General features: G+C 40.7%; 1 protein-coding gene across 3 annotated transcripts in view; it reads left to right on the forward strand.

Moving 5' to 3' along the window:
* TMEM132D (transmembrane protein 132D) overlaps positions 1 to 16,395 on the forward strand; it is a 269,350-nt gene that overhangs the window by 223,383 nt on the left and 29,572 nt on the right. For all 3 annotated transcript variants that reach the window (XM_061355391.1, XM_061355389.1, XM_061355390.1), the window contains exon 5: positions 3,276 to 3,419. In XM_061355391.1, coding sequence (XP_061211375.1) covers positions 3,276 to 3,419 — 144 coding nt within the window. The remainder of the gene's footprint in view (positions 1 to 3,275; positions 3,420 to 16,395) is intronic.

The following is a 16,395-nucleotide window of genomic DNA, read 5'->3' on the forward strand; positions in this document are numbered from 1 at the left end:
TTAGTTATGGATAAAGAACATAATATTTCTTCAGAAGATTCCTTTATCTCTTAAGCAGCAAAAAGCAACACTTTTAAATTAGTAACTATATAAATTTATAGAATTTGCATGCTGAGACTCTGAACTATAAATCTCTGTGTACCTAATAAGTATCATGTTTGTTCCCTGAAAATGAAATAATTTTTATATGGATTCAGCAGGGGAACACTAAGCCCTTTCTAGCCATTAAACAAATGGCTGAAGAAGTGTTTTACGCTGCTCCTGCTGTGTAAATAGGTGTAAATGGTTATTATGCCTCGATGTTGAAGGGTGGGATGCAAACCAGGTGCCTAAAGAAATAATCCTCCACATGCATAGATGCAGAGGTACTTCAAACAGAATGCACAGCTCAGTTATTTTTGTGTAGGTTAGCACACCTTCGGACCATCACCAGCTCGCTTTCCCCTTCTTTTACTGTGAAGAGGTATTGGGTGGATTTGTTTTCCTGAGACTGAACAAGTACTTGCTGATAGGAACTCCGGAAATTTGTATGACCTCCAGGCATTGCTTCTTGCCCCCCACGACCCTCATTTCTTTTGGGGACAGAGGGGACAAAGCCTGGTTTGGAGAATTTTATGGTTGCCTAAGAATCAGCAGCGCTGTCTCAGGTGATAAGGACTGCACAGTTCTGGCGGAACTCTGCTTCTGAACATAGATCTAGAACAGACAAATACTACGAGCCTTTGAATTTGGAACCTTTGACTCTGGATAGAAACAACGTATAAATTTGCTGCCTTGCCTTAGAATCAAGTATGAATACACTCATCTCCTTGCATTTAAGTACTGTTATTAAAGTAATTGGGATTACTCACACAATTGGGTAAAGCCAGACTGCAGCCCCAGATAGAAAGCTCTGAGGCAGGACCTGAGACCATGTTACTGAGCTTTGAAGCCAGCTGTGAGTCTGGACATGCAGAATTGCCCGTGGATTAGATCTGCTGTGCCCATGCTTTAGAAGGTAGCAGAGAAGGAAAGCAGGGGAGTGGTGGTGATGCAGCAGACGGCCTAAGTAGCCTGGTTTTGCATGTGTTGCCATAAAACGGCAGGAAGCTGGTGTGTTAGACTGCAGTCTGTATTATGAATATCTAAAACCAGCACTTGGAAAATTCAGAAACTTGAAAGAAATTCCTGGAGCTTGTGAGAGCCGTTCTCAGTTACTAGCTCTTACCAGGGGAAATTACATTTGCCTTTGGTAAGCAGACCTCATTAATCACACTGTTTCAAAGGCTTGATTATTAAACTTCCCATTGCATTAGAAAATAATTGCAAGGGTCATACTGTAACGTGTCAGTGGAGGAAGAAAGCTGTTCCTGCATGGGGGAGCAGGTTTTTTCAGCTTAGTACAAGGTGTTAGTAGCTAGGCATGTGGTATGGCCTCAGGTAGTCCCAATGAAATGAGATTCATGCCCAGATGTCATCAAAATCAGGACCTAATGCTAGGATTCTGTAATTATAGAGAATGCATAATAGCACTTGTTAAGCTGAAGCTGCTCCCATTTGCAGCTCTGTGGAGCCTAAAGGAGAGTGGCAAAAGTATCTAAATAACCTGCATGCAGTAACTTTGCTGCAAAGCCCAGATGAGAAACTAATAAAAGAACCTGGAAACTTAATTGCAAATCTTTCTGAGATCTCAGTTTCCTGAATAATATATTCTCTACTGGGAACAAATGTGCACTCAAGACAGAAGGGCCTTATGGTACAGGCAGATATTCTCACCTTTGTATGAATTACGATATCAAAATATGAAGGGCTTTTGCGCTGAGAGAGGGAGAGGATTTTCTTCTTATGCTCCCTTTTTTGTGAAAACTTATTTCACCCTCCCCTAAAACTCATGTTGAGGATGGGGCAACTTTAGCAAAGCAGCTATCAAAAGACCTTTTTTCCTTTTTTTTTTTTTAATATAGCTTTGAGTCTGAATAAAGTGCCTCTGTTTCTTTAAGTAATAGGAAAAAGGTCTTTTTGATCTGTGTCCTTTACACGAGGGAAATCTCAGCTTCTCTTTAGCCCATGAGGCAGTAGGGGGAATCGTCTTCTGGTAACTTGGTTTCAATCTCCTCCTTTGTTGTCTTCCACAAGTAAAATCAGGTCAGCCTCAGAGCTCATAGCATGAGCTATTTAGATAATGAGGAGTTAGCACTTGGGGGGCTTTGGAAGCTTTTATTTCACAAGAACCAACTGAAGTCAAGAGCCTCTTGTTCTATGGGATAGTCCGTGGTTCACAGGCACAGTTCTGAGTAGCTCAGAGACCCTCCCAGGAATGAGCAGTATCTTGCAATTAGGAGCCAAAGAATTCAAGCACCAGTTTGTGTACTCTGTGTATCTTGGCACAAGCCAGTGGTATCTGCTATGTGAGACTGATGTGCCACCCAGGTAACTGAGAGCACTGTTCAGTCTCATGATCTTCATATAATCAGAGCTCAGTGCTTTTAAGTTAGAAGTGATAAATCAAATAGAAGGAATGTATTTTGCAATAACCTTCACAGCAGTGTTGTACCACACTGGTGACACAGGTCACAGAAGAGCTCACTTTGTTTAAATGATTCTCAGCATCCTTCCTTTTTTGGAGAGAATGGTTTTGCACAAGAGTCATTTACAGGTAAAGAAACGGTTGTGAACAACTGCTTGCCCACCATTAGGCGACAAGAGCCAGGATAATCCTAGAAACCTGATCAGGGCCTGATTCCCGTTTAACTGAAATGGTGGCAGTCTATAATCCCTAATTCCCAAACCAAACTTGTTCCCTAACAATTATACAGGATTTCTTTGGTCTAAACATTAACATTATGTGTCCAATAGTGTCACAGAATTTCAGTGTTTGTAGAAAATCTTTCCGAAAACAGTTTTGTGGGTAAAACAGCAAGACTTAAGACATGAATTCTGTGTGATCATTGAGGTTACTGGTGAACTGCTCAGGATGGAGATTTCACTGTTGCTAGATGCAAGGTACATCTTGTTTATGTGGTGCAGGGTCATTCCTCCAGTTTTTGGTTTCTCTGATACTTGATGAGCATCCATGAAATAGCAATTAGGGCATGACAAATACCTTAACAGGCCTGAATCAGAACTGGGAGTTTGGTTCAGGGATTGAAGGGAGGAAATTTTTCTTTCCTACCTGGTGCACTTGGAGCAGTGCTTGGCATAGCCATTAGAAATTAAAGTCAATTTGAATCTAGGTAGTACTAGTGAATTAATAGCAACATATATTAATCAAAGATACTTTTATTCTTGTCTCTTAGGAAGCAGAGATCCTGAATACAGCTATTCTGACTGGAAAAACAGTGGCTGTCCCTGTCAAAGTGATCTCCGTGGAAGATGATGGCACTGTGACTGATCTTCTGGAATCTGTGGAGTGCAGATCATCAGATGAAGATGTCATTAAGGTAGGATCATACTGCTCTGCTCCATTACACAAAGACAGAGGCCCTGCAAACCGGTGCTGTTCTCTAATGTCACAAATTCTTTCGTCTTCCTAACTGTTCTACCCCTGGAAGATGAAGGTTTATTATCACTTAGGTACAGATTGGTTCGGTGGAGCAATAAAGCAAACACAAAATCACACATTTTTCATCCTGCGTGTCAAATACTTGGAATTGTCTGTCACTTCCCACTTTTAAAGTATTTTTGGAGTTCACTCTACCTTTGCCTTTTAGTTTTCAGCTATATGGGCTGTGTAGGAATATTGTCAGCTGATGTTCTAGAGAAGGAGATAGTTCCTCTGAGGTTGCTTTGCCACATTGGAACAGGAATTGTATGGCTCAAAGTTTGGGTCTTTTCTTGGTCATTACCCATCAATGTATTGAAAACAACAATGTATTGAAAACAAAACTTCAAATTTGGAATTTTCTTTGGTCACAGTTGCTACTAGGATGTGTCACAGGAGACATGTTGACTGCCAGTCATGGACTGGAAACTGCTGGATGAGACATTTGACCAGTAGATTTACTCTGTACAACAGCACTGTAGCCTAAACCTCCTTGAAATATTAATGGCAAAACAATAAGATATTGCTGATCTTAGTTCTGACTCAGAGTATGTGCTAGTCAGTGGTGAGGAGTGAGCCTGCAAGAGTGTGTTTTAAGAGCTGTAATCATGTGGTCAGACTGGATCCTCAGGAAGATTGCTGCTTGGAACTTTCAGCTTGTACCAGTATTGCTACTAAAAGCTTGTAAGAAGTCCTGCATATTCCTGCTCAGCTTGGTTAATGGTTAACACACCTAAATGGTAGTGGAAGGACATGGTCAGCAGCGGTGATTGTGGGAGACGTGGTAGAAAGTATTCCAGCATAGTGACAGAAATGTTGGCTTGTCTACAGCAGCTTTTATCTTTTCACAAACTCATCTGTGGCTGTCACTTGAGAAGAGGAAGTGAGAGACATGGCTACAAATAAAAGTTAAAATTGAATGGTTTTTAACATAACCAGCATGTTGCAAAGCCATTACAAATACTACAGGCTGCCCCTGCAGCTGCTGGGAATCCCTGTTATCCCATGCGTGTTTGTGAACTGCACCATATTGAGGACTTGGCCTGTGTGAAAGTTGCTTTAGCCTGAAGCTGACTGGATTGCTAAGCTTTCTCCCTGTTATGGTAGTTCATTTTAATTTGAATTCAAACAGCCAAGGGTAGCATTCAGCTTCAAAGCAAGCCTCTCTGGGCCCCATCATCTGAAAGAGATTCTTCCTAGTGACCATTTTTTGCCTTTATAGGCAAAGATGGGTGTAGGTACTTGGCTGTTACTGTCATATGGGAACCTGTTGGGGAGTTAAGACATATGTACAGGTTTAGTAACTTCATGTCACAGAAGGACTGATAACTTTGAGCAGGGTAATTGAAGAATAGAGCTCAGTCCAGGTTTAAATGATCTTTCTTGCACTCTCTATACAGATGTGGTTTTTTTTCTCAAATATAATTTTTACACTCACTGGACTTGCTTCAAGTAATTTCTTCATGATAATTTCTTACACACAAGATGAACCCAAGCAATTTCAAAGTCCAGCATTTTTTATTTTTCCCTTTTAGAATCTACTCAGGGTTTCTATTTCTCTGAACAGGCACCATGTTGGTATTTTCTGATTAAATGTGTCTGTCTAGCTGTCTTAAAAAGAGACAATTTTTTTGCTTCTATGAAGCCCTTTTGAACCTGATAAATCAGCCAAGTATAGCAAACTCTTAGATTGAAACTAGGTTTAAAACCAGAAAGAAATTAATTGGGGTCCTTGTCTTCCCTGTGGAAGTTAATAGACTAAGTCTTCACTCACTAACTCACTCATTAGCTAACTTTTTAACTGTATAAAAAGAATTTGAAAGCAAATACATCATTTGGAAGATACCTTTAAAATCAGTTTTGTTTTCTGCAGTTTTATCAGAATTATTTGGCATGTTCATCGGATGTTTGTGCAACGGTTTTGTCTGATACAAATCTACAACAATCTGTAGGATAAATATGCTCAACTCTAACCCTGGCAAAGAAATTAAAGTTGTAATGCTGCTGAAGTGAATAGCTAACATTGGTTATAAGTACATAAATATACCAATAAAGGCTTGTGTGCTTATCATTGCACAACGATGCTAATGATAGGCTCTATGTCAAAACAGGAAATCACTAGTCAGAGATCAAGATGTTCTGGGCTTCTGCAAACAACCCCTAGGATTCACTGCTCTGAAGCAGGAAGGCAGGTTTGAGCAGCGTTAACTTCAGTTTAACTTCAGTCTCAGAGTTTTCAGTTTACCTGCTCGGTTTCATTTCAAGCCTTATTCACAGACATCTAATGAAGATAAAGATACATAATTACTGGCCAGCCTTCAGCGTGCAACAGTAATTAGAGTTTCTGTTCTCTGGACATAAGAGTAGTGAATAGAAAACGGAAGAAGAAGTCTGCTTAAGATGCCCATTGAAATATAAAGAAAGATTAAATTGCTTTGTGTCTTTCCCATTGCTTTTTTTCAAGGCATCTGTCATGTAGCATCTAGCAGATTGATTACGTCTTTGTGGCTTAGCTTTTATTCCTGTTTCCTTGGTGTTGATTAATGATGAGTTTAAGCTCATTTTCCTCGCAGAATGAGGATACCTCATTTTTCTTTTCGTTTCAGGGACCACATTTATTACTCAGTTCTTTCATCTGAGACTTCAAAGATCTTTAAAGAGCTGGACCAAATTCTGCACTAACTTGTTTCCTGCCGGACTTGGTTGAATAAGTCAGGACACAATTTAGTCCATTGAAACAATATTTTTATTAACAAATCATTATCTGAAATTATTTGGTCCATCATGACGGAGTAACCACACCAAAAATAACATGGAGGCATGTTGTGGGCTCTCTTTCACACATGAGGAATCCAAGACACAGAAAGGTTAAAGTGAGGATTTCAGAGTGCTGTGAAGGGATTCTGAACATTGAAGTACATTGTAGAACTCCTACTGACCTCATGGAAAAGAGATTGGTGAGCAGACTTTTTTTGGATCATGTGGATCAAATTCTCAAGACGATTTGAATCAAAAATTAGGAGAAATGAAAAATCAGTGTCTTTTATTCTGCCATTTTGAAAAGACATTCCCATTTCACAATGGCCTTTGTTTTCAAGGCTCAACCAAGCCTAAAAGTCTCCAAAGCAACACTTTCCAATGCTTTGGGTTTCCAATTTGATAAGTTAATTGAAAATCTGCATTTTGGTTGCCCTGAAATGAAAACTCCTTTAGGTTCATTTTGTTTGATCAGTTAACTAAAAATTCCAATTATTGTCAGCTCTGCCCAGAAGCCACTTGCCAGAAGTAACCTAGTGAACGGTGCCAACACTGGGAACACGGGATACAGTTTCTCTGTCTCTTTTATGTAATACACTGTGTATTTTGTAGAGGATTCCATTCAAAATATGTGTGTTTTCCAAAATTGTGTCATTTTCTAACAAACTACCTGTAGCTTATTTCGTCCTAGAGCATCTTGTTCTTTTCTTAGCTAAAGGTGCAAATGGGAGGCAGACATACTAACTTCTGTCTATATTACAAGCAAACTCCTGGGACAGAAGGAGTGAAAGGAGGGTTGCGACTTCTGGTATCTCTTTCATGACCTGTGACTTAATGGCGAGCCATGGGGTTGTGCAGGATGTTATGGTGTGGCTTCTCCTTCTGAATTCCCATTTCCCAAAGCTCTACAACCACTTCTGGCTCTGGGAATATTGGCAGGCATTTTTGCTTGTCCTCTGCAGCATCTCGTCTTTCTGGCTTTGCGTGAGGAGTGAAGCAGTGGTGTTTTATCCCTGCTTGCTGTTTATCAAGCAGCTGTGGAGTTGCAAAGCCAGATTGTGCCTACATGATAGGAAGCTACTGCTCATGGAGAGAAGGGTTGTTACCCACTTTGTTCTGTTCATTTTGGACTCTGTTAGAGGGGATAACAATGCACCTGGCAACTTGTAAAATATTACTGCAGGCTAATAAATCTTTCAGTAACACTTAGTGTGGTTTTATCAGTGGCAAAATGCCTTCTTTTTAAACAAGTGACAGACTTTACGAAAACTGAGGTGTCAGAGCCTTTAAAATAGCCTGAAGCAGACAGTGTTTTAAAACATTAAACTTTTAGCAGCTGTTTCTTTTCTTCCTTACACTGGTTTCTTTTCTTACTTACACTTCAGGGAGAAGTTGAATTCTACAGTTAGTGGAGTGACAGAGTAAAAAATCAAAAGGAGGAGATAATTGAGTCCAGGATTTTATCTGCTCCTTGGTTTAGCCTTGACAGTTCCAGTGCTGCAGATATCACAACCATATTGCTAGTGGCAGTCCATTTGATATTCTTTTTACAACACATTCTTAGGTGCATGTGATCACACAAGTTTTCAGTTGCAGCTTTTAACTGGAAAAGAAAACCCACGTAGCAGGTCAAAGGCATGGGGCCCCAAAATGGAGGTACTGCAAAGATACACAAGAAAGTATGGAGAATCACAGTTTTCCTGTGATCTCTGGGGTTTAAGCCCAGTTGAGGGTGATTGGAGGTGTATGTTATTTATTGCCTGATGGAGTTGAAGAGCTCAGCTGGTCAAAGGGAGAAGCCAAGTAGTCACCCTTCCCTGGTGCTTCCTCTAGTGATTTGGTTGAGGGAGAAGGACAGAAGGAGGAGAAAGCACCCTGCAGTGGGGCAAAGCAAAGTGGGAGACAAAGAAGAGTGAGCAAGAGCAAGCCCCTCTTTCAGAAGCAGTGATCTTTTAAACCAGCTAACCAGAATGTGCAACATCACATTCAAGTGAAGTTGTCACATGGGTTTTGGGTGTTCAGGGTTCGGAAGATACAAATAGAAGGAAAAGCCAGATGTAATCAGCATAGTTTGATGAATGATATCAAAGAAAATACTTTCCCATCAGCAAATGGTATTTTGTCTGGATTGAACGCTTGCCTAGAATATGGTTGTGTAGGGCTGAATTTTGTAATGGGAAAATAAATCTCTGCCTTGAGGGCTCAGTGAAGATCAAGTTCATGCCATGTTTTTCCACATTATAATGTGTTTTCTCTCACCAGCTGAACTGCCTTGTTCCATCCCAAATAATTTTGATCTGTCTTGAAACACACATTTGATTTAAGTCAGCAAATGGATGTTTTTATTTTCTGCAGTGTCCAAACATTTCATTCTGATAGAAAATGATGAAATCATGTCCTGTCATTTCAACTCAGTTTCAGGATTCCTGACATCAGAATCTTTCTGAACTTTTCACCTTACGATGAAGCAACTGTGAAGAACAAAACACTTCTTCCAACTGCTCTAGCAATCGGGAGACAGCAAAAACTCAGAAAAATGTGGTACCTAAATTAAAAGTTGCAATAATAATTGTCAGTGCGTGTCCTGTTACTGTGGGTTATAAAGGGAGTGGGACCAGTTTTATTCTTTATGATATGAAGAGCAGATATAGCAAAGGAGAGTTCTGAATGTAGAACTGTTACAACAGTACCACATGTCCCAGGAATCGACTGAAACACACCTAAAGCTGTTGAAGTTACTGGATTTGTCCCTTTTCCATACTGCTTATTCACAATTTGGATGTGAATCTTGACAAGTAACAAGGTCTTTGTGGAGATGTTTGCCTTTTTGTAATCATCCATACTGTAAATCCCAGTGTGAGTGCTACAGTTGCTGCTGTCTACAGTTTCTTTGTATTTATGCAAGCCTATAAGCTTATAAGATATAGAACCTCTCTGTAACAGAAAAACTCCAAATAATTCCTGATTGAAGGCTTCCTCAAAATTATACAGAAGATACCCAGAAATCTGTCACTTTGTGCTTAATGGGAAAGAATATGTGTTCTTGTAGAGGCAGGGATGATCTCTTTTTTCTTTGGGTATTTCTGTTCCTTTATTAAGAGGAATATGTCTATATTCATAAAAAGAATAAGGCAAAATCTAGAGAATATGCAGTCGCTAATGCCAAAGGAGATCTGAGTGGGCAGATTTGATCATTTGATGAATCCAAAAGGGACTGATGAATGTACCTAATGTGTTAAACCATTGCTAAGGTGCAAATCTATGCTGTTTCAAAGGAACTAACACGGAGCTGCCACCCCTGTCTTTCTGCTGGCCGTGAGTGCAGCTGAGTGAAAATTAATCTTCCCTTTTGCTACTGCTTCTTTTTTTCTGTGGATGAGCTGTCTGCCTGCTCAGCTCCCTGCTCCCTCACTGAATTCGTTTCACATGCACACAATGCTTGTGCCAGCACTGGGAAAGAAGTGACATTGGAGTAGGAATCAGTAGCTAAGGGTGAGAGATGGTCAGGAGTGCTTCTTTCTCTGATGTATTTGCTTAAATGACATGTGAATTACGGTTTTGCACAGGCATTCTCATGCTGTTGCATCATTACCATCCATGTAAAAGGTTTGCCTGGCCCCGTGGCTGTGAATCCCCCCAGTGAAGATGCTCAGGAGCTGTTGTGAAGATATTCCAAGTGGCTCACCCTGTTTCTGAGTGTCAGATTTGTGCAGTGAAAGATACCCATGTAGGAATGTCAAAACCACCTTGCCTTCCACAGGGGACTAGGAGTTTTAGTGCCAGTGTTGAGAAGTGCTCCATCATCTCAAAGAAAAGAGATGGGTTGATTGCTAGAAAAAAATCATAGAATCATAGAATAGTTAGGGTTGGAAAGGACCTTAAGATCATCAAGTTCCAACCCCCCTGCCATGGGCAGGGACACCTCACACTAAACCATCTCACCCAAGGCTCTGTCCAACCTGGCCTTGAACACTGCCAGGGATGGAGCATTCACAACCTCCCTGGGCAACCCATTCCAGTGCCTCACCACCCTAACAGGAAAGAATTTCCTCCTTATATCCAATCTAAACTTCCCCTGTTTAAGTTTTAACCCATTACCCCTTGTCCTGTCACTACAGTCCCTAATGAAGAGTCCATCCCCAGCATCCCTATAGGCCCCCTTCAGATCTGGAAGGCTGCTATGAGGTCTCCACGCAGCCTTCTCTTCTCCAGGCTGAACAGCCCCAACTTTCTCAGCCTATCTTCATATGGGAGGTGCTCCAGTCCCCTGATCATTCTTGTGGCCTCCTCTGGACTTGTTCCAACAGCTCCATGTCCTTTTTATGTTGAGGACACCAGAACTGCACACAATACTCCAGGTGAGGTCTCACAAGAGCAGAGTAGAGGGGCAGGATCACCTCCTTCGACCTGCTGGTCACGCTCCTTTTGATGCAGCCCAGGATACGGTTGCTTTCTGGGCTGCAAGCGCACACTGAAGCCGGCTCATGTTCATTTTCTCATCGACCAACACCCCCAAGTCCTTCTCCTTGGGCTGCTCTGAATCTGTTCTCTGCCCAAATGTGCCAAGGAGGTAAGGAATAGACAAGCTGAATACAAAGAGAAATTAGTTCTTTCTTCCACTGGGCTAAGCCGGCAGTGCATTATTGAAACACATGATGTCACACGGGTAGAAATGAAAGCTAATTGGGCTCACATCATCCAATAGCACCTGTCTCCAAAACTGGCATTAATCATTGTAAGTTGTGATTATTTCTCTTCAGAAGATCCCTTCAGCTTTAAAACTCTTTGAGTTCTTCAGTTCCAGTGACCGTCTGCCACTTGAAGATGTGGTATTTATAGCTCTTTGTGCCTGCTGTAAGCCAGCCTCCAGATCATGACATAAAATTCTGTGTTGCTTTGTTACCATGCAGTGAAAAGTTACAGTATGCCATATAAATTACTGTCTTCTCAGCCCATTTTAGGACTTTTCTGGATGCCTGAGGTACAGATGGATGTCATTCTGGATGCCTCAGCCACAGAATGACTTTGCTTTTCCTTATCATTTGGAAGACTGTCCCAATATTGTATTAGCTATGGAAGGGAATGGTCTTATTAAAAAAAAAAAGTATGTGACAATATATTTTCAGCTGATTTAAATACACTTAGATCCCATTACTGTAATCATGGCCTGTTCTCTCTTCTTTAGTGGTGATGAAGAGAGGAGGTATGGTCTAGTGGTTAAATCTGGGTTGGGATTTAGGCATTACAGATTATAATAAGGGCTCAGTCTGCATACAGTGTGTGACACTTGATTTTCATTTCTTTTGCCTCTGCCTTAATTAAATAGGATAACAGTTGGATAACCTATTGGATGGGTTTTCAGACACCGCATTGAAATGTGCTGGTTATAGTGGGGGCTCTGGCGTATGCTTTCAGCTGTGACATCGATGTGCTATTGTGAACATTGGCATGTCATTTGCTTGATCTGTCTCAGCATAGACATATACGAAAGATGTATAATGGTTCTGAATTACCTTGACAGATAGAGAACATTAATACTAAATCCATGAAAAATGCTTTGAGATCTTTATATAAAACGTACTATCAGCATTACGATTGTAACTAACATACATTAACTAGGACAGAGACAGACTCTTAAGGAAGCACTACTGTTAAATTTAACTTAATCACAGCACATAAAAATTACTGTCATGATAAAATATTAGTGGCTGAGTAAGGATTTAGAAATATTTCCAGATTTCTTATGTAAAAATCTGTGCAGGTCTGCTGACTGAAGATTTCTTCCCTTTCATCCACTGTCTGAACCATATAGCATTACTTTCTATGCCCTTGTTGAGGCAAGCATGTAATCCTCTTTTCCTGAAGCTTAAATGGCAAGAACTTTGTGCATCAGGCCACAGGCTAAATGAATTGAGTTAGGCAAGGTAAGTTTCAGACCTTTGTGGTGGAATCACAAATACTTTTCTATTCTGCTTTAGGCAGGTAATCATGCTTACTATTTACCAGACCAAGCATTAATTAATAGGAGTAAAGAAATGCAGAGACAGAGGGTGACAGTTCCCTTTGAAACCATGGTGAGTGATACTTGAATTTGAGTGCAGTCCAGAGCATTTCTAAATTGAGGCATTTAGACATCAATGTCCTGCTACAGTTCTAATAGTGAAACATCTCTATCCACAGAGCAGGTTTTCGTGTCTCTCTTCCCTTCCATATATGTCCAGGAAAATGAACGTAAAGACAATACATGGGAGATGATTTGTCCATCTTTGGATGGGCTTCTCTCTCCAGTTCTTGTCTGTTAGCTTCTGTTGTTGCTAACATTCAGCTAATGGTACCCACCCCACCCATCATTCCAACTCAGCCTCATCTCTCCGTCCTACTGCAGTTCTGCTGTAGTGGCTCTCCAGCTGTGCCACTGTTGCTGCTGCTCTTGCTATTTTTCTGTGTTTGCTGCTCTTAAATATTTTTCTCTCTGTTTCTGCCCTTACTTACCCTTTGGGTTGCCAGTTTTTAGCCTTCTTATATCAGCCCCATTTCTAATTTTTCTGAAAGCTTTGAGACAACAAAATATCTAGTGGTACCCTAATGTCTCATAAGCACCATTCGCTGCATGTCCAGATCCTACAGTTCCTCATTTAACGTTTGCAGAAGTGCTCAACTTCCACTTGCAGAGCTAGGTAAGCTTGGGCAAAACAAATATATCTCATAAGAGACCAATTTATTCTTTTCCAGAGATGTTTTTGGTGTGGCATCATCGAATCTTAAAAACTGCTATCCTTAAATAACTCAGAACGAGCATGTTTTGAGGCAGATGTTTTTGTGTTGTTCCGTTCTGTCAAGTACAGTGTAGTCCTGGCTTGTGCTCTCAGCACTTCCCTGGTTTCCCATGGTGACTTTTGGCTACCCATTTACTTGCTCTCTCTGCTGTTACTTACAAAACTGATGTAATACTTCTGAAGGGTTTCCAAGAGCATAAGAAGATAAACAAATAAAATACATCTGAAAAGTGCTTTCAGATGTCAGAATACAAAGAGTTATCTGAGTCCAGTTTATTATCAGAAATAGTTATCTATAATAGTTCTCACACTGTACACACATGACAGGATCTGGTGGTCTTCCTTTTCTAAGGCTGGGGCTGGGGTATTATATCTGTTTGTAGGAGACATTAGTGCTGTTATTTTTCCCACATCAGCTACTCCTAGGAATGCTGAACAACTTTCCTGTTTCAGCCTTGTTTTGCAGCATTGTCTTGTGTAACTGGTTTTTGGATGATAAGCCTGATTTCTGAAGCTATTTAGGCATTCAAATCCAACTAATTTAACTGGGAATTAGAAACCTAAGCACCTGTAAAAACTGGCCTTAATGGCTCTTCAATTTTAGTTTAAAGTGTATGTATTTAGAGCAGGTGGGTATTACATAAAGCTGATATTTTCTCTCAATTTATATAATCTCTTCCATATAATAACTGTTAAAATAACCAGATTATTTGCAAGCAGGTAATTATTTTGCAGCTGTAAAGGGTTTTGTTTGAGTAAATTTAGGGCACCTTCTTTAGGCTTCAGGATTCAGCAATTTTTTTCAGCATTTCTGAATATGAGAAAAGCTGTTGTAGGGTTTGAGATTTTGTGCAGACCTGGAGCTGATACTAAGATGAAACCTATGAACATGACGTTCCATTACATGCTCCATTTCATTCCACTAACAGCCGGAGAGGGAAGAGTGAAACTTCAGTAATGAAGGAAAATATCATTTGCCCTGGTGACTTAGCATCTAAAGGCACAATGAATGTGTACTCAACTATATTTTAGGCATCATCTGTAAGCACTGGATTCATTGCACTTGGCTGTCACTAACAGAAAAAATCAGGCCCAGTCTCACATGCACTCATACAATTTTTGTGATGATTAGATCTGATTCCTACTGCTGAGAATCCAGAGTTAACCCAGTGCAGTTAATGGGATTGCTGTGCACTTTATTTGATGAAGAGAAGAGAAAGTCTGTTCCTTATTGGGATTTTTTTTTGTCTAAGCACAGCTCTCACTGTCTTTGGATGGTTTAGTTTGGCATCAGCTTGATGCTGAAAGCAAAGATCAGCCAGAGCCAATTTTAGCTGTTTCAGTGCCATAGCCATAAGTCAGCCCATGTTTCCTTGAAAGTTCTTCACACATTTTGATGATGCTGAGCTGAGTTTCAAGCTTGTAACAAATCTTGAAAGCAACTGTTTCCCTAGGGCTGAGAATTTCATCACAAGGATTTCACACAGGCCTGCAGACAGGAGAAGAAACAGGCCCCCTGGCAATACAGTTGTATGAACTCACTAATTTTTGAAGACACCTTGACAAGTAGCTTTCCAAATTCTGCCCTTTGTTCCCAGGTTAAACAATGTGTGTGTCTAATCTCATCTCCTGCTGTGTTCTAAATAGATTAAGCTGGGCTGCCTTCGCTGATATTTATGTCTTTGGAGCTCAGGCTGCAAGGAAAGCTGTATGTAGGTATGAGTAACCTCATCCTGTACTTATTAGTCTCCAGATCTGACAGTTATCATCTGATTTCCAGCAGGGCTAATTGCTGACAAGAGTCTTCTTCATGGACTGATTGGTTGTTCTGTTGCTATTGAAGCTCTGAGAGAACTGAGTGCATAAAATGAGACATTAAATGTCATGAAGTGTGCCCAACACAGAAAAACTGGAGAAAAGATAAATCAGAAATTACTAGGGCACATTTGAAGATGATCCCAGAAGCACATTAACTGGGTGAGGGCTTCCTTCACTCAACAGCACAGGAAACAAATACAGAAATAATCTGGTATTGTGCTGTTGGAGGGAGGGTACATTGTGGAAGAGTCTTGGTCTCTTTCCCATTCCAACATCAGCAAAAGATGAGTTACCTGCTTTACACACTGTCAAGGGTGAAGTGATTTATGAACTTCTAGTTTCAACAATTATTTTTCATCATATACTTTTGCCAGAGGTTGATGTCAAGATGATGTCAATCCTTGAGAGCCATAAGGCTTTCCTTATTTTACAATGGCTATCCCAAGATTTAATAATATTTAGCTTTGTCTGGTCCATCATTTCTTTTTTGTTTAGTGAAAGGATTAGAAAAACAACTTGATTGTAAGGCTGAGGTTTTCATTGTGATTTAAGGTCACTGACCTGGTGTAGTCTAATGGGAGTTGAGCACTCAACTTCAGGTTTCACTGGAAAATATAGTTCAAGGGATGAGTTTAAGTGCATGATTAGATTAGGGTGAAATCTGAACTACCTCTGGCAAGGTCTGACAGCAGGCAGGTGATGTCCGCCAACCCCAAAGCAGAAACACTCTCATCCACCAGCCAGCTGCAGTAAGTATAGAAAATGTTGCTGAATCCTCAGACTTATTACTCAGCTATCACTGCATTTCCCTTTAGATGCAAAGGCTTCTGTTCAGACCCACCTAGTACCTGCAGCGCACAAGTTGGAACTGAATAGCATGTTTATGTCTTCTGGAATCTAGTCCCTCTGCAGACCAGTTTGCTGCTAGCAGATTTTATGGTTGCTTCAGGGCTGCCCTAAGTTTTAATGAGTTTTAATGAGCTAAGTCATAATGAGATGATCACTTGGGCAAGCTTTTTTGGAGTTTGGTACGTTTTCTGGTCCTGGGAACAACCCCAGCTTGGCTCTTCCATCAGAAGCTGACACTGCAGTGAGCGATCTAGTTATGCATAAGTGGAAAAGCCTCATGTTTTCTTTCCTCTTCATTGCAAGACAGGAGCACAGGCAGGCCAAAGAGTGTATCTCTGAGGATACGCGGAGGTCCTCCCTGCTCATCAAAGAAGAAAAATAAGGAAAAACCCTCCTGAAAATGATCCCATTCTGCCTGCACTGGTGTCCTTGTTAACCAGAGGGAAACTGCTGAGAGTGGTTTTCTTACAAAGATGTACACCTGTATAAAATGAATGCCAGCTTCCTAGGGAATGGGGCACCACCATGATCTCCCACTGTATACTTGTCTGTTCCACTAAATACTTACCTAGCTAGCCGTGGCCTTTTGGGAAGTTACATCAAGTGTTTCATTTGTTAGAGTCATGTTTTTGTCTTTCACTTGAAATGTAGCCTGAAATGCAGGGAAGAGCAGTT

Source organism: Neopsephotus bourkii, unplaced genomic scaffold (genome assembly GCF_033783945.1).
Source record: "Neopsephotus bourkii isolate Nb327-2 ecotype Australia unplaced genomic scaffold, CSIRO-AGI_Nbou_v1 NB_795, whole genome shotgun sequence".
NCBI classification, from domain to species: domain Eukaryota; kingdom Metazoa; phylum Chordata; class Aves; order Psittaciformes; family Psittacidae; genus Neopsephotus; species Neopsephotus bourkii.